Here is a 23,617-nt window from a genome sequence, read left to right on the forward strand (position 1 = left end):
GGAGGTGAGTTATAAACCGCGGGAGAGGCAGGAGCAGGCAGGGGACCCCGGAGGCAAGTGGCTGCGCTGTGCACGCCTCGCTGAGACCCGCCCGCACGGGAAGACCAACCTCCCACCCCGCCACCCGGATCCCCGCAGCGCTTGTGAACTCTGCGGCCCGAATTCCGACACGTCATTATCTTTCATTTTATTCCCTAATCGTTTCCTGTAGCACACCACGCGGGTCGCCTTAGTTAAAACGCTACAGTAAACGCTTATGTCACTGAAACGGCCTGTAAAGTCCTCCAGGGCCAGAGGATGCTCTGGGCTGCACCGGGAAGGCGGCCCAGCCCGCGGATGGCCGCACGGGAAGGAGTGATTGTTCACTCTCTCTGGGTGATTGATTCGCTCTCTCTGGGTGATTGATTCGCTCTCCCTGGCTGATCTCAGGGTGTCCGCCTCGGGGACCCCGCACACCCCGCAGGAGGCTATCCGCACAGAGAAAAGTCACCCGCGGCTGTTATACCCGCTTCGACCGCCGGAGGGCGCGTCTCCCCGGGTTCCCGAACACTCGGCGTTCAGACCCAGCGAACGAGAGGTGACGTATTTAGACCCTCCGCCGCCGCCGTAGCCGGGACTGTAAACAGGAAGTGGGACTCGGGCTGAGCCTCGGCGTTCGGGGAAGAGAACCAGCGGTTTAGCGGAGACGCCTCCGGCCGCCGCAGCGGGCGTGCGCTTCAGGGGCCGGCGCCTCGTCCCCACTTCTGTGCCTCCCTCGCCGCCCCGCTCGGGTGGAGGTGTTCCGTCCCGCGCCGGAGCCCACCTTTCTCCCGAAGCGTCACCAGGGCCATGGCCGAGTACTCCTACGTCAAGTCCACCAAACTGGTGCTCAAGGGAACCAAGGCCAAGAGGTAGGTAAGGCCGGACGATGGCGAGGCAGACCCCTCTCTGTCCGAACAGAGTCTCCTGGAGGCCGGGACCGCTGTCAGTCATTGAGGCCCCCAGCCGGGCCCGGCGCCGGGAGGGCGGAGGCGGGGAGACGGGAGCCAGACGCCCCGCGAGGGGAGGGGGCGGAGGGCGGGGCCGGCGGCCCTGCAGCCTCACGTGTGGCCCATCCCCACCCCTACTCCTCCCCGGGCAGTCTGGGGGCTCAGGTCACAGCCCCCTACCTTCGGGATTGTTACTTTCACCGCCGCCTCCCTCCACCCTGTTTGGATAGGGATAGGGGCTCCAGTAGGAACTCCACCAATGACCGGTTTTGTGATTTGTGGCAAGTGCGTTAATATCTCTGAGCGAATCTTAATCCACTCGAGAGGGGTTAGTGACACTCTAAAATGATTGTCATGAGGATGAAGGAGGAGGACACGTGCAGGAAATCCTGTAATGCGAGCCTCCCGTGCAGGCGGAGGGCGGAGGGCGGAGGGTGATGGAGATTTTAGGAAAAGGTACCTGCCGGCTCCCATCTCCACCTCTTTAACTGGTAGGTTTGCTGGGCTGACTGTCTGACACACGGTAGCGTTTCCTCCTGGTCGCGGAGATTTAAAACCCAGTTTTGGATTCTCTTGGGTGAGATGGGAAGAAAGTGTCCGGGAGCAGCCGAAGCCGCTGCCCTGGGATAGGTCTGCAGCTTTTCCTGTGTGAATTCCGGACGGAGGGGAGACTTCGCTTCTGAAAATGTACTTTATCATGAAAACGCAAACAAATCCTATATAAGAAAAGCCTACTATGCCAAGTGTCCAGTCGTCCGTTCAACCAATCAGATCATAATATGCTACTGATATGCTAAGGCCACTGGCTCGCTGTGATGTGCGCTGACCAGAGGGCAGATGCTCTACACGGGAGCTGCACCAGGGGAGCACCACTCAGCCAGAAGCAAGGCTCAAGGCTGGCAAGCACAGCTGCGGTGGCAGGAGCCTCTCCCACCTTCGCAGCAGCGCTAAGGATATCAGACTGACAGCTTAGGCCTACTCCCCTGGGAAGCAGGCTGAAGTCGTCAGTCGGACATCTCCCGAGGGCTCCTGGACTGCCAGAGGGCGCAGGCCGGGCTGAGGGACCCCCTCCAAGTGCATGAATTTCGTGCACTGGGCCTCTAGTGTCTTATAATGATCGTAACTACTGAGCATAATTAACACCTATGTAGCACTTTTTATGTGCCAAGAACTGTTGTAAACACTGCATATTAACTTTTTAAAATCGCCCCTGGGTTTTTTAAATTATTGCAATATAATTCCCATAAGATTCAATATTTTAACGCACAGTTCAGTGGGGTTTTTTTGGATATTCACAAGGTTCACCCCTATCTAGTTGCTATACATTTTCATCACCTCAAAAGGAAACCCCTTACCCATTAAGCGTTCACTCCTCCTGGTCTCCCTTCCTGTCCCTGGCAGTCACTGACCTGCTTCCTGTCTCTATGGATTGGCCTTTTCTGAATAGTTCACGTAAATGTAGTCATACAATATGTAGCCTTTTGTATCTGGCTTTTAGCAAAACTTTCTCGAGGTCCATCTGTGTTGTAGCATGTATCAGTACTCATTCCTTTTATAGCTGAATAATATTCCATTGTGAATGTAGTATCTATGAATATGACACATTTTGTTTATCCATTCAACAGTTGATGGACATTTGGGTTTTTTCACTTCTTGGCTATTATGAATAATAGTGCTGCAAATATTCTTATTTAATGAAAATGAGAACAGAACCACCAAAATCTGTGGGTCACAGGGAAGCAGTTCTAGAGGGAAATTTATAGCGTTGCATGCCTATCTCGAGAAACAAGAAAAGTGCAAACTCGATCACTAACTCTGCATGATGTTGCAGAAGTGAAGGGAACCAGGTTTGCTAAAGTAATTGTGGTGATAGAAATGTTTTAGCCTCAGAAGCTACTGAGGTGGTTCATTCTATCCTAGTACAGTGTAAACAAGAAAGAAAGAGAAAGAGAGGGAGGGAGGGGAGGGAGGGGGGGAAGAAACAAGAGAAAGCCCCAGTAAATGATCTAACTTTACACCAAAGAAACTTGAAAAAGAACAAAGCCCAGAGTAGAAGGAAATAATAAAGATCAGAGTAGAAGTAAATATCCTTATACAGTTATGAACATATGTTTTCATTCCTCATGGGTCTGTACCTAGGAGTAGATTTTTTAGGTCATATGGTAACTCTGTGTTTAACTTTTAAAGGAACCCCAAACTAATCTCCAAAGTGGCAGTGCCATTTTACATTTTCACCAGCAACACAAGAAAGCACATATTAACTCTCAGTCCTCACAATAACCTTAAGAGTTGGGTCAAATTATTATCTTTATTTTAAATGTTGGGAAACTGACTCAGTCAAATTTGCCAAAATCACAGAGCTCGGCAGTGATATAATCAGCATTTAAGAATCAGGCGGCTGGCTCCCGAGTGTGCTCTTAACAGTAACACTATATATTCATGATCAGAAATAAGAGCCATGTCGATGTAAATTAATAATTATAAACCAATGTACAGCTCAAAAGATTCTTCTGAGATTCCACCTTGTGATATTTAAAATGCAAATCAGTATGCCTAAACTCATCTATACAAATTATCTCCTGTAGTAAGAAGAAAAAGAGCAAAGAGAAGAAGAGAAAAAGAGAAGATGATGAAGAAACCCAACTTGATATTGTTGGTAAGTTTTCTAAATTCCGAGAAAAGTTAGCACTGGTTGGGATCCCTTTAAAAATATCTTCCTACTTAGAGATAAATAGTAAAAAGAAAGTAGGAGCAGTTTATGATCTATTCATATTTATCTCAAAGTGCTCAAGTATTATTTATGGTTGTAGATTTATTCTCCAGCACAGTAGGTGTCATCGATGCCTTTCCGTCATTATCAGGTGAAAGCACAGGAGAGAGGAAACAGCTCTGATTTAATAGACACCATTAGACTACTTTTAATGGCCCAGATTCTGATACATTATTTTCAAGTCCTCATATAAATATTTAACCAAATATATTTTACAGAGTATAGTAAGTCCTAACTTAAAGTTGTCGGTAGGTTCTTGGAAACTGAACTCTAAGTGAAATGATGTATGGTATAATGAAACCAGTTTACCATAGCTGATTGATATAAACGAGAGTTAAGTTCCTTCAGCATATTTTTAGTCATAAAAACATCACCAAACTTCTACATAAAGACCCAGAATACTCTAATATTAAACATATGATAAATACGAGCTATACATACACTTAAGAAAGATGAATATGAACAAGTAAGAGCCTTCTTTTCCAACCTCCTTATTTCAGTTCGGAGTTGCCAGTGGCCAGAGTCTATCCCTGAAGCTCAGGATACAAGGCAGGCACCAGCCCTGGACAGCACGTCCTTCCATCGCAGGCACCCTCCCACACCCTCCCACACTCACTCAGACCGGGACAGTTGAGACACACCGGTTCACCTCACATCGTTGGGATGTGGGTGGAAACCTCAGTACCCAGAGAAAGCTCACACAGATGTGGGGAGAATGTGCAGACTTCACACACACTGGCCCCAGCTGGGAATCGATTTTTTTTTCTCATCAACTTTAAACGTCACATCATTGAACAAAACAATGTTACTCAATGACATTGCTTATTTTCTTAGAACATGTATGCATTTTAAACTAGTGACTTGTATATCCCTAAAAGAAATATATTCACAGTGAAAATAATTACTTTGTATACAGTGAAGTTAATGAAAACCTTAATTACACATCAAAATAGCCTATAAATGGCAACAGAAATAAATTGGCCCAAATATATTTAACTAGCCTGTTTTCCAGTTAATTCTTTTTTTTTTTTTCTTTAAATATGGAACGCTTCACGAATTTGCGTGTCATCCTTGCGCAGGGGCCATGCTAATATTCTCTGTATCGTTCCAATTTTAGTATATGTGCTGCCGAAGCGAGCACCCAGTTAATTCTTCCATCCTTTCCACACCTATACTTTAAAGCAGTTCTTTCTTTTAAAACTTGGCAGGTTGCATTTTGAAACTTCATAAGTTATGGTTCCTTTACATTTTATATGATACGGTATAAAGCTAATATTCCAGAAAAAATCTCACATTTTTTTGAAATAGCAAATCAACAATTCTACAATTAAGATACATATTTGGGTAGATAACTAGGTGTAGAATATCTAAGGGTAGGTGAATATTTAGCTATATGAGTTAAATGATAGGTTATCCTTTAAACTCATCTATATAAATTATCTCCTGTAGTAAGAAAAAAGAGCAAAGGATACGTGAATATTTAACTATATAAAAAGCTGCTACAAATTTTCTAAAGTGCCTGTACCACCTTACCCTCCCACCAAGAAAGTATTAAAATTCTATTCTTACTCTTTTCTCTCAGTTTGTGGTTTTACTTTTCATTTTCTTAACTGTTTTTGGATAAGTGTAAGTTTGTGATTTTTATAAAACCTAATTCTTTTCTATTATGACAGTCACCTTATTTCTCCAGTCTAAGAAGTCCTTGTTTACCCCAAGGTCACAAAGATATTCTTCTATATTTCCTTTACAGGCTTCATAGTTTGGGGTCTTACATTAGATCTATGACCCATCTCAAATTAATTTTGGGTATGGTGTGAGGTAAGGATCCGGGTTTGGGGGTATGATTTTCCAGGTTTGTATCCAGTTGTTTCAGCAGCACTATTGAATAGACTTTCCTTTCCCCATTAAACTGCTTTGGTATCTTTGTCAAAAATTAATTGATTTTATATGTCTTGGTCTAGTTCTAGATTCTGTTCTATCAAGTTGTGGGTTGTTTCTATTGTTTCACGGATATATTTGTCTTGATTACTATCACTTAACCAAGTTTTAAAATCAGGTGATACGAGTCTCCCAACTTTGCACTTCTTTTTCAAGATTGTTTTGATTATTCTAGATCCTTTACATTTACATGTAATTTTAAAATCAGTTTATCACTTTCTACAGTAAAGCCTGTTGGATTTTCAGGAGAATTGTATTGAATATGGATCATTTGGGGAGACTCAACATCTTAATAACATTGACTCTCAGTAATATGCAGTTTTAGTGTAGCAGTCATCCATGTCTTTTTTTATATCCTTAAATATTTCATAACTTTACACTATTATAAATAGAATTTTAATTTTTATTTTTCAATTGTATATAGATATGTAATTGATTCCTATATATTGAGCTTGTAGTCTGAGACATTACTAAATTAATGGATTGTATCATTGCCAATGTCCTGGTTTTGATGTTGTGCTATCAGTAGCAAAGTTATGCAAGAGGTTCCCATTGGGAGAAAGTGAGTAAAGGGTATATGAGATTTCTTTCTATTATTTCTGAGAACTGCAAAATAATGTTTTTAAAAAGTAAGTTATAACAATAGCAATAAGTAAGAACCTTGTGTCAAATCTAAAATACAAATTTAGAATATTGATTTTATTTTTTAGGAATCTGGTGGACAGTAACAAACTTTGGTGAAATTTCGGGAACCATAGCTATTGAAATGGATAAAGGAACCTACATACATGCACTTGACAATGGACTTTTTACACTGGGAGCTCCACATAAAGAAGGTTTGTGTCTGATAGAAGTGATTAAAAGGAAGGCCACGAAAGTATACATTTTATTGCGTTTGTTCACTTAGGCCAGCATCTAACTAATCCCAAGCATATTCCAAAGGAATGAATCTATTGCATTTGACTCTTCCACTTTTTTCTTTCCTCAACATTTACCTCTTATTGGCAACTCCTTCTTTCTAATATAAAAATTATAAAACATTTTGTATAGTTCCAGAAGGATATCTATGGAAGTCAAAAACAACATGAATAACTGAAATGATATGTAGAAAGAAAAAGAAAATGTGGCTGAGTCAAAGTTTTGAATTCCTTTATTCTCCGACCTTTTGCTGAAACTAACCTGGAACACTGTAAACATTCCCTTTTAGCTCATCAGAGAAAGCATTGAGATATGAGGTAATTAGGAAATAAAAAGCAGTGACTTTTAGTCTGAATGGCCATCGTTTGAATTAATTAAAGCATTTAATTTTTTAATTATGGCATGGTTTGTCCATGTACTGACTGCATTTTAAAACACAGAGAAAATATCTTGGAAGTGACTAAATAAGCATCATGCTGACCTATCATATTAAGCATGTAAAACGAATATGGCATTTATGAGAAGATAAAGTAGATCTTGGTAATATAAATACTGCATTATAATTACATCATAATGTAATATTTGTATATTTAATTTTTATATATTTTTTTCATTGATTTCAGAGGAAGGGAGAGGGAGTGAGAGATAGAGACATCAATGATGAGAGAGAATCATTGATTGGCTGCCTTTTGCATGCCCCGCACGGGATCGAGCTCACAACCTGGGCTTGTGTTCTGACTGGGAATTGAACCGTGACCTCCTGGCTCATAGGTCAGCGCTCAACCACTGGGCTATGCCAGCCAGACTACATTAATTTTAGAAGAAAAATACATTTTTTTTAAAAAACTGTAGACTATCTTTACATGTATATTTATAACAAATGTCAAATTTATTTCAAAATGTTTTTTCTCCTGTAGTGGATGAAGGCCCTAGTCCTCCGGAGCAGTTTACAGCTGTCAAATTGTCTGATTCCAGGTAAGCTTGAGTTGAACTATAATTAATCTTTTATTATTTTAATTTAATTTATTGAAGTTTTTAAATATACATAAGCCCACAGAGTAACTTTCACTTTAAAAAGCAAAACAATATTTTTGGAAAGTGTATTTTGTGACATTTAATAAAATATAACATTATTTATATATCCAGTTAATATGTAGGTGTTATTAAATTACATTTTCAATAACTCCATCTTTAAAAGAGAAAAGCCCCAGATAAAAGCATACATTATGATTTCTAGCAATATATAATACTATGCTGGAAAAAATGAAAATGTTACCAGTGGTCGGCAAACTGCGGCTCGGCAAACCGCGGCTCGTGAGCCACATGCGGCTCTTTGGCCCCTTGAGTGTGGCTCTTCACAAAATACCGGCTCTTCCACAAAATACCGACTTCTGCGCATGGGCCACGAAGTTTCAATCGCACTGTATGTGCACACCCACACGTGGTATTTTGTGGAAGAGCCACACTCAAGGGGCCAAAGAGCCGCATGTGGCTCGCAAGCTGCGGTTTGCCGACCACAGTTATAGACCAAGTAAGATAGATTAGAAAAATCCTGTGACGAAAACAGACCTAAGACTGTTTGTTATTACTATGATATTTAAACTCACTGGTTAGCAATCAAGAAACAAATAGGAAGGTAGAATAAAGGAATATTGTTGAAACCAGCAGAGAAGGTTACATAGGCATAAAAACCAAAAGGACATTTTGCTCACTATTTTTACAATCATTTTATAAACTGACCTTTTTTTATTCTCAAAATGCAAAAGTAAAGAATGATGCTTTGTGTAGTAGAACAACTAAATTTCATATTCTAGTAATTGGCTACATCAAGACAATAATGACTTGTGTTATATTATCATTAACCTATACATGAGTATAAAGTCATCACGGGATTGGTAAGCTAAAAATATAGAAATCCTATTTTTTCTTTAAAAAACAAATTAAGATGATTATTTCTATACTTTCTTTGAATGGCTAACAAGTACACCAGACTTTTAAAGACTAAAAGTGGAAGAAGAAAAATCAAAAAACACAAACTTCTTTATATATTTTAAGAATAAATAATTTGGAAAATATTTGCTATATAATGTATAAGCCAGGGGTGGGCAACCCCTGGCACGCGTGCCAAACATGGCACGCCAGTAACTTTTGCTGGCATGCGAAACCCTCTCTATAATCTTCTATTTACAATTTTTTTCTTAATATCGACTTTATTATTTTTCAGATAAATTTAGTGTAGGTGCATCTTAGATAAATAAATAATTTTACATAACAAGTTATCTTAAAGACCATAGACATGGATTGAAGAGAGAGGAGAAGAGCAATTTCTATGCCTCTGCCTTAACTCTCTCTGCCTTCCTAGATCCAACCAGTGTTTTGGTTTCATCCACATATGCTTGTGAATCTTTGTTCTCAGAGATGAATTTTGTTAAGTCTCATAATAGGAGTAGCCTGACGGATGAAAGTAGTAGCTCGTGCATATCTCTGAAGGTCACGAAATATAAACCTGATGTAAAATCTCTGTCATCAGTGATGCAGCAGCAAAAGTCCCACTGATAATATCAAACGGAGTCATAAAGTTTTCTGTCAGACTGTCAGTGTACATGTATACGTTAAAAAATAAATGTATTTTTCATCATCATATACTGCGTTCTTGTCGCTCGAATGAATTTTATTATTTCTTTAAGGTTCTTCACATATGTACACCTTAAGAGATATCAAGTAGACGTAACATGTTCTCAAAAAATTAGGGTTGGCACACAGAAGAATTTTGAGTCAGATTTTGCTGGTTTTGGCACGCACTCACAAAAAGGTTGCCCACCCTGATATAAGCTATAATGCTTGTAATAAAAGTAGAATATGACATTGTATGTACAGAACTAACTTTCCTATATGGCAGTCATTAATCATTTGTGACTTTTGAATATTTGAACTAGAGTCTGAATTTTTATGTACATACACATTATTTTTATGTTCTATATTTAATTTTCTTTCTCTCAGTTTTTAACATCTATCTTGTTTATTAATCTGAAGAATTGCCCTAAAATCTGGCTATGGAAAATACCTTGGTATAAATTCAGATGGACTTGTTGTTGGGCGTTCAGATGCGATTGGACCAAGAGAACAATGGGAACCAGTCTTTCAAGATGTAAGTGCTATTAATGTTTATAGAAAGCTTCTTGTCAATGTAAGGAATCTCTTTTAAGGATAAATCAACAATTTTATGCACAGAAAATAATGAGCAGCACTATTTATAATAGTAGAAAAATAAACTTTAAAACATCTATAATAGAACATTATATATCCATTAAAGTAGTATATTTGAAGAAGAATGAATTTGGAAAATGTTTTCTATATAGTAGTAATATATAAAATATAATGCTTGCGATAAAAAGCAGAATATAAAGTTACGTATATATATAGAATTACATTGTCCAAAAGGTAGCCACTAGCCACATGTTTCCATGATGATAAATTAGCCAAGCACCCCCCCAAAAAGAGAGAATTACTTAGACTTGTTCCTCCTTGCCCTGAATTAAAACCTCTGGATCACTAACTTTTTCACTCCAATGAGAAAACATTTTCCCATTGCACATTACAGCCTAGTACACACGTGTATAACTGAAACAAGAGTTGTACTTGGCAGTACTTATTTATCTACATGCTTGCACTCTGATCTTTTCTATTCTACCTCTGTTTCTGTCTCTTTTTATTTTTTCCTCAGTACTGGTCAGGACCCACTAAATTCAGTTCATGAACTACTAATGGGTTACAGCCCCTTGTAGATAGATGATCCTACCAATATACTGAGATGCTCATAATAAAAATTGTATCAACAGAAAAGGCTGTTATATAAGGTCAGGATGATGAGTCAGATACTAATGCTCATACAGAACTTAAGGGGCATTCATCTCACTTTATTTGGGGGAAAGATATAAAGTTTTTAAATTTTAAAGAGAGACTTAAAAGTCCCTGATATAACAAATAAAACTGGATTGCAGAAAGTAACTAAAAGATCAGCAGTACAGGTTTAAATCACCTGAGAATATACAGCCATATCCAAGCTCACCCAGGGTCATCCAGATGACAGAAAACCCAGCCCTTGCCCAGCCAGCGTGGCTCAGTGGTTGAGCATCGACCTATGAACCAAGAGGTCACAGTTCAAATCCCGGTCAGGGCACATACTCAGATTTTGGGCTCGATCACCAGTGTGGGGCATACAGGAGGCAGGCAATCAGTAATTCTCTCTCATCATTGAGGTTTCCATCTCTCTCTCTGTTCCTTTCTGAAATCAAAAATATATTAAAGAAAAAAGAAAACCCAGCCCTTGTCATCTTGAGTAAAAAATTAGATCCATGTTATTAGCACTTTCATAACTGGATATAAGGATATTAATACATTTTTGTAATTACTATGTTTGTGGATATTTTGTTTGATGTTTAAGGTACTCATTTTTTTAAAAGAATCAACTATATACAAGTTATGATTAAACCTTATAATATGTAAGGAAATTTAATCAAATTTATAATCTTGGTTCAGATACACAAGAAAATTAGTTTTCAAAGTTTTGTTTATCAGAATCAGATAATACATTGAGAAATAAACAATGAAAAAGAATAGGAATATTTCTTTCCATGCACAAAGGTCTCCCTGACGTTGATTCTTAAAGTTCCGAACAGTAAACTCAAAGACCCCAAAAGCTAGCTTTTGTATGATACGATCTTATGGAGAAAAATTTTACTTAAAGCACAACTGTTTGAGTAAATTATTGTTATAATTTTTATTGTGTTTAAAGCTATTTTTTTCAAACTCAACTAAATTAGTAATATCCTCAATAGATCTTTTAGATCAAAGGAAATAATTCTATTTGATCTAGTTAGAATTTAGTCTTACTAATAGAATATACTAGAAATATTTATTGTGGTTTTCTTTAAATAATTAGATTATAGGTGGTTTTAGTTTTCTGTATTTTTTTTTCCAGGTTTTCTCCAAATTCTTTTTCCTGATTCCTTTTGCAGATATTCTCGTAACTATTTTTTATTGTTATTTTATTTAGGGGAAAATGGCTTTATTGGCCTCAAATAGCTGCTTTATCAGATGCAATGAAGCAGGTGATATAGAAGCAAAAAGTAAAACAGCAGGAGAAGAAGAAATGATAAAGGTAATCATGACATTTTTCAATAGATTAATACATGTCATATATGATACGACTACATCTCTTTAAGATGTTGAAAAGTAAAAAAATAAAATGTTGAAAAGTTATTTACTCTCACTTAAAAGACTTATTTCATTGCTTTTTATACTGTGCTCCAAATAAGCTTTGTTTTTAGTTATAAATCCCATAACCGATAGCGTGTTTGCACATTGTGGAATATAAATTACTGTATAAGCTCCCTTGCTATTATCTCCATGTATTAGTATCTTTTTCTGAGTACATCCACGTTTTTAGCCCTATCTTTTTTTTCCTTATCTGCATTTTTTTTTAATCCTCATCCAAGGATACGCTTACTGATTTGAAAGAGAGAGAATATTGATTAGTTGCTTCTTGTATAAGCCACACTGGGGATCAAACCCACAACCTAGGTATGTGCCCTGATGGGAAATCAAACCCAAGACCTTCTTGGTGCATCAGATGATGTTCCAACTGCTAAGCCAGCTGGCCAGGCTAAAACTTAATATTTTAAATAAATAAATATGAGCACATGATTCCAAAATTTTCAAATACAAGCATATATAAACATACGTCTCCCACCCTTCTACAGCAAGCCTGTCAAACTCGCAGCCTGCAGGCCGCATGCCTCATTTATTTGGTCTGTATTAGCCTTTGAGTTTGACATGCTTGTTCTACAGCCTTCTAGAGTTTCTGAATAAAAATATAAATGTTTGTAATTTTCTACTTTTTTACACTAAAGTTAGCCTTCTTTATACATTGGTTTACACACTGATTTTTTTTTTTCTTTCTTAACATTGTATTTTGGAGCTTTGCCCTTATCATTACATTGAAAGTTTTCCCTCTCCTTTTGGTTTTTCTTCTTCCTCTCTCTCATTTTTTAATAGCTACATAATATTCTATTTTAGGGGTATACCATAATTGATTTCATCAGTTCTATACAAATGGAAATTTAGGTTATTTCCAGTCTTTTGCTGTTATAAGGAGTGCTGCAGCACATAACTTTGAATGTGCATCATTTTGTGGGTGTGCGAGTGTATCCGAGGGTAAGCTCCCAGAAGCATAGTTACAGGGTCAAGGGTTATAAACCTTTACAGTTGTTTACATACTGCCAAGTAACCTCTATAGGGGTTGTACTGACCTACACTCCCACCAACATGTAGGAGAAGGTTACTAGGTTGTTTGAGTTGTCTCATACTTGATCATCCGTGTTGCTAGTCACTGTATAAAATATAAAAGTATTAACAGAATTTTCAGAGCCCTTGCCCTTAAATTCTGGATCTTTTGATGAATACGTAAAAGTCTTTACACGCATCTATCAAGTATCTGTACGTGCTTTGTGTTAAACTCCATGTTATATATTTGATTTTACTTTTTAAATGTTCTTGGCTTTCATAATACTCTGTTTTAGTCTTTCAGTATTTTTTTCACTTTGAAAATATCACTTACCTTTTTTTTTTTTTTTAATATATTGATATTTTACAGAGAGGCAAGAAGAGGGATAGAGAGTTAGAAACATCGATCAGCTGCCTCCTGCACACCCCCCACTGGGGATGTGCCCGCAGCCAAGGTACATGCCCTTGACCGGAATCGAACCTGGGACCCTTCAGTCCGCAGGCGGACGCTCTATCCACTGAGCCAAACCGGTCAGGGCATCACTTACCTTTTAAAGCAAGAATAACACCAGTAGCTCTTCACTTCATTATTTGGAGTTGATTGGTGGAGAAAGAAATACCACTCTACACAGCACAAAAAATTAGTAATTTCAGAATATTTCTCAAAATTTCATCAAAAGGTATTTTCTCCACCAAAATCTCAAATAATTTTCATCTAAAACTTAGATCTTAATTGCTGTATCTGTCTCTGTTCATTTATGGCAATGGATAGTAAGTGTCAGTCAGAACTTAAGAGATTATAAGAAGTATTTAAAGGGGTAGATTCCGGTCAGATAAAAACAAATTGTGTTAAGTTAAAAGTTTGGATGTATTTGGTAATAGCCTATGCAAAGTAAAATACTACTATCTTAAGCGTTCAATGTTATGAAATACACACTATCTGCTGGGATAACTAGGTCCTCCTGTGTTCACTTTGAGGCCAAAATTAAATTACTGCCTAGTTGTTTAGCAAAATCTGATCTGCAAAATGTTTTTCAAGTAATTTTCTCTTTAGTGTTTCTGATGCAAGGTTCTAGAGAAACATATAATAGCAATGACTTATATAAATTATATATGTAAATAAAAACAATATCTAGGACCTGTCTTTTTCTGAAGCTAATTGCTAAGTTAATGGTTTCCTTCTTTTGCATAAGAAATCACCTAGAATGTTCTTGTGTGATAAGAGGGAAAGGGGGAAGATGAATGTGTAACTTACTGGGTTCTCATTTCCAATATCCAGATTAGATCCTGTGCTGAAAGAGAAACTAAGAAAAAAGATGACATCCCAGAGGAAGACAAAGGAAATGTTAAACAGTGTGAAATCAATTACGTGTATGTAGTTTTTTCCTTTTAGACCTACAGATCTGACAATGAAGTGCTTCTCAAGGGGCCTAAAATAAAATACCCTGAAGGACAGGAAGAGGCAGCATAATGTAAACTCCAGGACAAGCACTGAGCTCAATGCTTTTCTTTCTCACGTCCTTCAGTTTTCCTAATTATCCTTCTAGCTTCCAAAGCTAAGTCACCTGGCCTCGTGTGTCCTCCCTGTTAATTAATAGAATGGCTGTACCGTGTCAGTACAGACTGGCAACCCTACGCTGTTCCATAGCCAGGACATGGACTCCAGCCCGCATTCCATAGTGGAGGTGAGGCGTGTAGAGCTGCCAAGCAGCTGCCCTCTTACTGGGGGCACTAACTACGAGCATCGGTATTTGAAAAGCTGTATGTTACTAAAGAAATACACAGTAATTAGGTTTTTTTAAATAAATGAAAACTTAAAAATATTTGTAAGTGCATCAGCAATCAGATATAATCAAAGTTTGAGATATTTTTTCAAGAGAGATATTTTCTTAACAGAAAGAAATTTCAGAGCTTCCAAGACCAGAAACTTAAAATAAGTAAAGAAGACAGTAAAATTCTTAAAAAGGCCCGGAAAGATGGATTTTTGCATGAAACACTTCTGGACAGGTATGTATATTTTTACTTATTTCCAACTATGATTAAATACTCAGTAGAAGTGGTGAATATAAAACCCAATGTTCTTTTTCTTTTTATCCTCAAGGATATTTTTCCATTGATTTTTAGAGAGAGTGGAAAGGAGAGAGAAAGAAAGAGAGAAATATCGATGTGAGAGACACATCGATTGGTTGCCTCCTGCATGAGCCCCGACTAGGGCCCCTACAACTGAGGTACGTGCCCTTGACCAGAATTGAACCCGGGACCCTTCGGACCACAGGCCGATACTCTATCCACTGAGCCAAACTGTATAGGGCCCAATGTTCTTTTTGAATTACTTGTAGTTTTCAAATATTTACCTTTATTTCTAATTTGTGAACATGGTAATATTACCTAAAAAGGACATCGTAAGTCTGGGAAAAGATCACCAAGAAAAACTGTCTAAATATAGTCAGATTCCAAGTACTTATATATTTTGTTGTAAGAAATTCAGATTTCACTGAAATTACATCATAAATTTATTTACAACATCTTTTTATAACTGTTAGAAGAAGGCTAGAAAGAAGTCATTTGATTCATTTCAAAATTCAGTTAGTTCTATTAGAGTGACACAGGTTCCTAAAAGTGAGATAAATATAGGTCAGTTTAAAAATTACTAAGTATAAAATTAAATTAGTGAAATTGAAGCACTTTTATTAAGTCAAATTCAGAAGTGTGCAGGATCTTTATCATAGCACGTTATTGATATTTATTACTGTTCCTATTTAAGTAATACTCTGGATTTACAACATTAAAAACTGAGTAGAGAGGTTAAACTTTGAGCTTAATAACTAAAATCAAAGAAGTGCCAGATTAAAGAAGAATTTGCTAATATGCCACTCATTCAAGTCCAGTGTTGCAAAATTAGTCTTAAGACATTTCTTCGTATTACTTGATAAAAAAAAAAAAAGTGTATTTCCTGCTAACTAGTTGATCAAGTTATTAACTGAAGTCAGTAAATGATGAAAGAATTTTTCCCAGCTAAGAAAATTAGCATCTAGTTTCTAGTTCTAAGGAAATTAAGAACGAGGTATAAAAATAGTCAGGTTATGGACTCAGAAGAAATAGAATAAGGTTTATAGCCTATGTCCTGTAACTTTTATCACTTAACAAAATCACTACATTGTTAAATAGAAGTTTGGGCATGCTTAAAATCAGAGGTAATTAAAATTGCTCATGTGGACTGAAAAAGCCCTTAGGCACATTTGCTAAACATGAGGAAAAGACTTTTGTAAGAATAGAATCCATTTAGTATGAAACACTAGAAGCCCGGTGCACGAATTTGTGCACCAGTGGGATCCCTCAGCCTGGGATCGGGCAGATCCCAGGTTCTCCAACATCTCCCAAGGGGTCCCAGATTGCTAGAGGGTGCAGGCCGGGACCCCCACCGGTGCACAATCAGGGCTAGGGAGGGACGCGGGAAGGTGGCCAGCTGGGGAGGGACCACGGGAGGGCTCCAGGTCATGTCTGACCTGTCTTGCTCAGTCCTGATCAGCCGGACCCCAACAGCAAGCTAACCTCCCAATCGGAGCATCTACCCCCTGGTGGTCAGTGCATGTCATAGTAAGTGGTTGAGCAGCCTTAGCATATCATTAGCATGTTACACTTTGATTGGTTGAACAGCCCACCTGATGACCGGACACTTATTAGGCTTTTATTATATAGAATAGGATAAAATTGAAAAGTAAAATTTTAATTAAAATATTTTAATATAAACAGTGTGGTAATATAATAACCAAAATTGAGAACACAGTTTCTAAGCATAGGTTTATATTTAGTAGCAGTTGACTATATATTGAATGTTTTACATTGTTTAATTTTTATTATTTGTCTTTTTAAACAGGAGAGCCAAATTGAAAGCTGATAGATACTGCAAATGACCAGGGTTTTTATCTCTGTCTTTTGTTTGTTTTTCTGAATAAAATAATCAGTGGAAGTGTTTTTATAGAGTTCTTGGGTTGTTGTGAAATTATTGCTAAACTAGTAGCAACTTTAACCAAGTTCAGCTGAGCTTCTCCGTGGATGTCCTTTTTAGTTCACTGCAAGGTTTCACATGGAAATGAAACTTGGAGTCCACGGCTAACGCGCCACAGAGTTGTGTTCTTTTCTGATTTCCTGTCATAAAGCAGGGGTGCTGCTCTGTGAAGCTGATGTTTCTCGTGCAGCTCGTGGGGTCTGTCTTACTGCTTTACGCTTATTGCTTACCCTACGTGACCTGATGCAGTACATGCTACTAGGTACTGCCAGGGCTGACCAGCAGCCCCTGAGCCACGCGTGAATGGTTACTCTGACGCATGTTTGTGTGAAAGAGAGAGCTAAGGGACTGCTTGGCTTGAGAAACCAAACCTCCCCATTCGCCTGCCTCCTCAGGCTTTATAAAATTAACTATTAGGTACTATCAGTAGGGTAAGCATCCTTGAGAAGACACATGCATCTGCAGGGTCCATTAAGCAAGGACATCTGAAGACTAAGCACAACAATTCCAGTGAACACCTGGGGGCTCAGATTTGTTTGGAAAAGTCAAGGCAGGGGTGGCCACCTTCAGCCAACTCCTGTCCTGTGCCTTCCCACAGGGAACCTTTAAAGGGAAGTTGGAAAGTACCAGTCCCATCAGCCAGCAAGGCTTTGATTCTACCTCTTCAGTGTTGCCCAAGTCACACACAAGCCAAACACATTGTCCAAACAAGGGGGGCTGGGCAGAGAGAAGTCAGGCATCAGGCCACAGAATGGGAACAGGAAACTTTACAGAAGAGCAAGTAGGCTCAGGACAGAAGATAAAAGTAAAATTGAAGAAAGCCCCTATTTTGGACAGTTTAGCCACAGGATATCTGTGCAGTGCTTTCCTCTCACTTGTGAGATGGGAGGGGAGCTTGCCTGTCTTTTCGAGCTTCTGAACAGTGTTCCAGATGTCATCTAACCCAGGTTGTGTATCGGGCCTGGACGTCCCTGGAAATTCTGCTTCAGAAGCAGTGACGTTTCTGGGTATTGAAGTTCTTCGGGAACGGTGACGCTGAGATGAGCTTGGCGTGCAGGATTAAGTTTAGAGAAGCAGAGGGCTATTGCTCGCTCAGGTGAGTAGCAAAGCCCCCAAAGCCCTCATGGCTTTTATTTAGGGAGTACAGCAAACAACAATGGAGTACAGCAAGTAACAATGATTAAAAAGCACGCTTGTGAGGTCATCAGAGCTAAGTTATACATTACACTATTAATTTCCTGTTATACAAGGACTCTTTCCACCTGCAGCAGTGCACCCTCCCTTGAACTTTCCATGTCCTTACGGACTATCACCTCAAGGAAAGTTCTGCCTCTAAACAATAAGTCTTGTTTGCAAGACTTTGTTCTGACGTGGCCCGCTTGCAGGCTCCCGTCTTTTCTTGGCAGAACATCCTCTTCTAGTTAACTTCTCATTCCACTTGTCCAGCTACACTGGGTGTTCACAATTCCACGTTGATGCCCGTGCACAGCCGGGATTGCGACCTGGCCGAAGCTGCCATACCTGCCTGGTTCTCGGCCTTTGTATTTACGTCACCAGCTGTGGTTGCAAGGCCTTCTTCATCAAGGTAGCTGAGCTGCCAGTATCACCCTTAGGAAGGAGCTCTCACCGTAGATGAGCCAGAACTGGGCATTCCCGTTCCAATAGCTAGACATTCCCCAGCTGTGTTCTCTCTTCTGACCCTCTGATGGGGAGCATGCTTGCTACGCTGATCCTCCAAAGCAGTGGTTCTCGACCAGGGGGTGCATTGTCTCCCGGGGGACATTTTGCAACATTCGGAGATAGTTTTGGTTGTCGCACTAAGAGAAGAGGTGCTACTAGCAACTAGAGGGTTTGAGACCAGGGATGCAGCTAAACATCCCACATGCACAGGACAGCAGCCACCACAACAAAGAGTTAGTTATCCACCCCAAAATGCCAGTCATGCCAAAGTTGTGAGACTTTTAGTCTCTTCTCTACTTTTGACAGATCTCTGACCCCTTAAAACACTAGTTCACATTTCTATGCGTAAGAATCACTTAGGGTACCTATAGATTTCCAAGGCCCATCCTTAGAGATAGCAAGTTTAGGTTTGGGCCCCAAAACTGACATTTTAATAAGCACTCCTGGTAATTCTAAAGCAACACTACCCTGAAGAAACGAAGTCTCCTCTCTGGCAGCAGCTTGGTCCCTGAGACGGTCTGCCGCTGATGGATTTCCCTGGAACAAACATCTGTCTGAATTTCTGAGTATAGTGATTCCCGGGTCCATTGTCACAGGGCTCACCCAGTTCCTGCCCCATTCCAGGTGGCAGAACTATTACAGAATGAATTCCTGGCAACTAGGAAGATACATGTTTAAAAAATGCATTGCCCCCCTCACCCTGCTCGTGTGGCTCAGTGGTCGAGTGTCAGGGTTGTGGGCTCAAACCCAGAGTGGGGCATGCAGGAGGCCACCGATCAATGATTCTCATCATTGATGTTTCTATCTTCCTCTCCCTTACTCTCTGAAGTCAATAAAAATATATTTTTAAAAAAATATATGCATAGCCTGCCCTCATGGACTTTACTCATGAGCTAGTAAAGGAGGACAAATGAATAAAAAAGTCGGTGACAGATAAATGTTCCTTCCCAGTTCCCATCACTGCACTTCCTACAAACCCTCGTTTACAGCACGGAGGTCAGTCTTGGGAGAGTGGCCGGGGTCAAGAATGAATGCATCTAAACTGTCACACGGCCCACATTTTTCCATCTTATGCATGAGGAAATAAGGAGAAATTTTGTTTAAAGCACTTGAAATCTGGCCAAGCTTTTTCCTGATTTACCTGTCTACCAATCTTATCTAAAAGAAGGTCATACAGAGAAAGACAAATATCGCATGATTTCACTTGCATGTGGTATCTAAAACACAAAGCAAACAGATCATAGATACAGAGAACAGGCTGGTGGTTGCCAGAGGGAACAGGGGAGGGAGGACAGGTGAAATGGGTGAAGGGTAATAAAAGGTACAAAATTCCAGTTATAAATAAGTCACAAGGATGTAATGTACAGTACAAGGAATACAGTAAAAAATATAATAACTTCATATGGTGACATGGTAACTGCACATCATGGTGATCATTTTGTAATGTATAAAAATAATAGAATCACTATGCTGTACACCTGAAACTAATGAAATATTGTCTGTCAACTATAATTATTTAAAAGGTTATCTACAATAAAAGCACTAACCAAAGAAAAAGACAAGTATCACATGATCTCACTCATATGTGGAATCTAAAGGGCAAAATAAACTGATGAACAAAATAGATCCAGAGACATAGAAGCATGGAATAGACAGATGAATCTCAGAGGGATTGTGGTGGTTGGTGGATGGGTGGGTGGGTGGGTGGATGGGAAGAGATTAGCCAAAGAATTTATATGACTTAAGTTTATATGGCATAATCCATGACACATAGTGTGATAAAGGCCTGGGTCCGGGGGAGGAGGGAGTGGGGAGCAGGCCAAAAGGTGTCCATGGAGGGACAAAGAGTGCATCTGTATAACTTCCAACAATAAAGAGAATTTTTAAATCCTTGTCCACGAACTCCAACATCCGGGTCATCTGGGGATCGTTCTCCACTGATTGCCTTTTCTTTTGAGTATGTCTCTTCATATGTCTGGTAATTAGACTGTATTCTGGACATTATAAATAATGCATTATAGAAACAGTGGACTCTGTTTTGTTCCTCTGAATAATTGTCTGTTTGTGTAACAGGCAGTTAACTTGGTTGAGCTCACGCTCTAAATCCTGTCTCCCCTACGGTGGGCAAAAGGAAATCTCTACACAGCTCTCTGTTTAGGCCGAGCTGCTTGGAGTCCGCCCCAAGGCTGTGTGGTTCAGAGATCAGCAGGAGATTGGGGCAGTGTGGCCGCCCTCTAGGTCTCCCCTTTTCAGCAATTCCTCCTCCCTTTCCAGGTTCTTTGGTCACTCTGAACTCTGTCCTCCGATCCCTCCGCTAGTAAAACTTGAGGTTTCCATGAGTTTTAATTACTCTCAGTGGCACTGCCTGGGGGTCTGTCCTAAGTTGAAAAGAGTTAAGAATATGATTCCCTTCTCACCAGAGTGAACTCCCCTCCAGTTTCTGCATGCTTTGGTCACGCTCCATTACCTTTAGATAATATTTAATATTTGTCCAAAGTATAACTGTTTGTGTGTGTCAAAGGTTAGTGTAGTAAAAACTACTCCATGACTGGCTTAAACTCTGATATCAAGGACTTGCCTGGGCTTTTCCAGGTACAAATACCCTCACACCAGGTAACCCAGCACCCACCCCAACATGATGGAGTTCCTGCGTCAGGCCCAGGGTAGACACTAATCCGCCCACGGCTTCAACTCCCTGTTGCAGAAATTACGTTTACCCAGTCATTCTAAACACTGATTGCACAGAAGAACATATTAAAATACGCTGGCTTAATTCCAGATTGTATTCACCAAGTTATGATGACAGGATAGTTTTCTTAACTGAGACGGGAAATCATAACTGACTTTCTTTTCACGATGTTATTATTTTACGTTTTTATCCTAATCAAGACTATTAGCCTGAGAGGCTTAATGCAGGTAAAGTCCATTAACATATTTTTGGGCTCACACATATTGAAATCCATTTCATTTCATGAGAAGATTAGAAACCAAAAGAATAACTCCATAAAAGAAGAAATTTCATTTCCTCTTTTCTCACCATCTATTCGTTCAGAAATTTTTTAAAAGTGCACATTTCATGAAAGGAACTTGATGGCGTTAAGGCAGGTTTTGCTTTTTGGCATTTCTGTGTTCTCTATGTCAGGGTGATCTCTGCCACTATGAGTGTATTTCTGTTTAACTGTATGGCACTAGGGCCCTTTAACTATTACTGAGGCTTCTTTTCTTTGAAGGAGAAACAATAGGCTTTCTTTCCGGTTAGCCGTGCGTTTCAATACTGCCTTTGTGTTTCTCGAAGAATACATATTCTTTTCAGAGCGTACAGCGAGGACTTATAAATCGAAATTTGCAGGGGTTTTCCTTGCAGCGTTTGACGACCTAACGAGGTTCTGGAATCCTGTGCCAAGTGCTGCTGGGAGAGAGCAGGGTGCAGTGCTCTTGCTGGTGTTTATTCTTCTCTCATGGTTTCCTCATTCCGGTCCTCAGAACAAGTGGAACTGTAAGGAAGAGAAGCAAGTAAACAAAGCAGATCTCTTCATTCCTTTAGGAAGGTGGGGACTGAAGAAAGACTCCACAGTCAGGAATCAAGTCATAAGTCCTGACCTTCGCTCCGAACTGCACCTGCCACAGACGTGGGCCATGCACAGCGGCAGTCACACCGGAGGAAACAGGCAAAGCCTTCCGCTTCCACTGTCTTCTCTCTTCTTCTGTATGATTCCCTCGTGCCTGCCTCACAAGATTAGTCCCTGTTTTCTTCTCCTGCTCCTAAATATATTCCTTCAAGCCATTTCCCGCCCCCCCCCCTTTTTTGTTTTGTTTTGTTTGTTTTTGTTTCTGTTTTACTGATACCAGAAAAAACACACAGGGATCTACCTGGAGAACCGAGAGAGTAGTTTAGCCAGCCACTCGCACTCATTCAGGCTGAGGCTACCTGTGGTCTAAAGGGTGGTGGCCTGCGTTGGAAACGACCCGTGGACCTCAGACCGGCCTCGGCTGTTCAACGGTTCCTCGGCCCCCGGGCCCTTGTGTAGATCAGCGTTAAAGCACAGCAGCTGGACTGTGGGAATGTATCCCTTCCTTTTGTTGTTTAGGAAAATAACTTCCCCGGTTGCCTACAGAATCAGAACCTTCCTGCACGCTGCCCTGTTCCTCATTTTTTAACCTCAAAATCCTCTCTAGAAGGCCTTCAACATGTCCCATCACTGCCTGAACCTCTGCCACCTCTGCGCCCATCATCACCCACTGTCCTTTACCGGTTCCCTTTGCCGCCATAACCTCACGCCACTCCTCTGGGCTCTTTCACACCCCGGAGAAATGGGCGAAGACTTAAGCACTTAGCAGAAGGGTAAACGAAAATTTCCAATAAACAAACTTCCTCTCGACCCTCCCATGAAAATGCCCCTTCTGATTTTACGCCTGCTGAGTTCAGCTCTCATCCTGGTGTGACTGGCACTGGAGGATCCCACACCATGGCTCCAGGTCCCGGCTTGAAACTCCCCCTGACCCACCCACCCAGGCCTGGAGCACCTAGTCCCCACCCATGGCCACTGCAGTTCTGCACCGCTCGCCATCATGCCTGGGCCCACCTGAGACCTGGCTCACTGAGCTCCTGTCCTCCGTGCCATTGACTTCAGCACCCACACCGTTGTGACCTTACATTTCTGACTGATGGCTGCCTTCAAAGTCTGTCGCCTCTGTTCCGCTAATCTTTTACTCTACCTTACGTTAACGACAGAGCAGCTGGGTTACACATTTTGCTTTTGCTACACCTTGATTGGCAATCCTCATCGCCAGCTCAGAACGACCCTCTTGGAACATGCTGTCCGCCTTTTACCCATTGCACTTTTCACTGTAAAAACTCTTTTTTTCTTTTTTAATCCTCACCTGAGGATATATTTCCATTTTTTTGAAGAGAGAATGGAAGAGAGACAAAGAGAAATATTGATGTAGGAGAAACCATTGCACTTTTCACTGTAAAATTTTTTTTCTTCTTTTTTACGCCTCACCTGAGGATATATTTCCATTGATTTTTTTTTTTTTTTTTTTTTTTTT

The 23,617-nt window shown here is 40.1% G+C and overlaps 1 protein-coding gene and 2 non-coding genes across 5 annotated transcripts; 2 read left to right on the forward strand and 1 right to left on the reverse strand.

Moving 5' to 3' along the window:
* Nucleotides 1-608: 608 nt before the first annotated feature.
* On the forward strand, nucleotides 609-23,617 carry FRG1 (FSHD region gene 1). Of its 3 annotated transcripts, XM_036299619.1 has the most exons (10): nucleotides 609-890; nucleotides 3,554-3,624; nucleotides 4,239-4,287; nucleotides 6,387-6,512; nucleotides 7,512-7,569; nucleotides 9,628-9,742; nucleotides 11,651-11,755; nucleotides 14,159-14,250; nucleotides 14,776-14,886; nucleotides 16,757-16,863. In XM_036299619.1, the coding sequence occupies exons 2-10, from the start codon at nucleotides 3,595-3,597 to the stop codon at nucleotides 16,791-16,793; spliced, it is 723 nt and encodes a 240-aa protein (XP_036155512.1). In that variant the 5' UTR covers nucleotides 609-890; nucleotides 3,554-3,594; the 3' UTR covers nucleotides 16,794-16,863. The 3 variants fall into 3 exon arrangements, with proteins under 3 accessions (XP_036155512.1, XP_036155511.1, XP_036155510.1); XM_036299618.1 differs by lacking the exons at nucleotides 4,239-4,287; nucleotides 16,757-16,863 and adding an exon at nucleotides 22,052-23,617 and having other exon boundaries at nucleotides 611-890; XM_036299617.1 differs by lacking the exon at nucleotides 4,239-4,287 and having other exon boundaries at nucleotides 612-890.
* On the forward strand, nucleotides 2,763-2,895 carry LOC118652301. The gene has a single exon (XR_004966553.1). It is a non-coding gene; the product is annotated as a small nucleolar RNA SNORA66 (small nucleolar RNA).
* On the reverse strand, nucleotides 4,773-4,879 carry LOC118652197. Its single transcript, XR_004966466.1, has one exon. It is a non-coding gene; the product is annotated as a U6 spliceosomal RNA (small nuclear RNA).

Source organism: Myotis myotis, unplaced genomic scaffold, assembly GCF_014108235.1.
Source record: "Myotis myotis isolate mMyoMyo1 unplaced genomic scaffold, mMyoMyo1.p scaffold_m19_p_3, whole genome shotgun sequence".
NCBI lineage: Eukaryota > Metazoa > Chordata > Mammalia > Chiroptera > Vespertilionidae > Myotis > Myotis myotis.

Bases quoted from the DNA above. Each gene is read 5' to 3' on its own strand.
- FRG1 (XM_036299617.1), top strand. From the start codon at position 829: ATGGCCGAGTACTCCTACGTCAAGTCCACCAAACTGGTGCTCAAGGGA. The intron at 891-3,553 runs GTAGGTAAGGCC...TATCTCCTGTAG, and splicing joins AAGGGAACCAAGGCCAAGAG to TAAGAAGAAAAAGAGCAAAG. The intron at 14,251-14,775 runs GTATGTAGTTTT...TTTTCTTAACAG, and splicing joins CAGTGTGAAATCAATTACGT to AAAGAAATTTCAGAGCTTCC.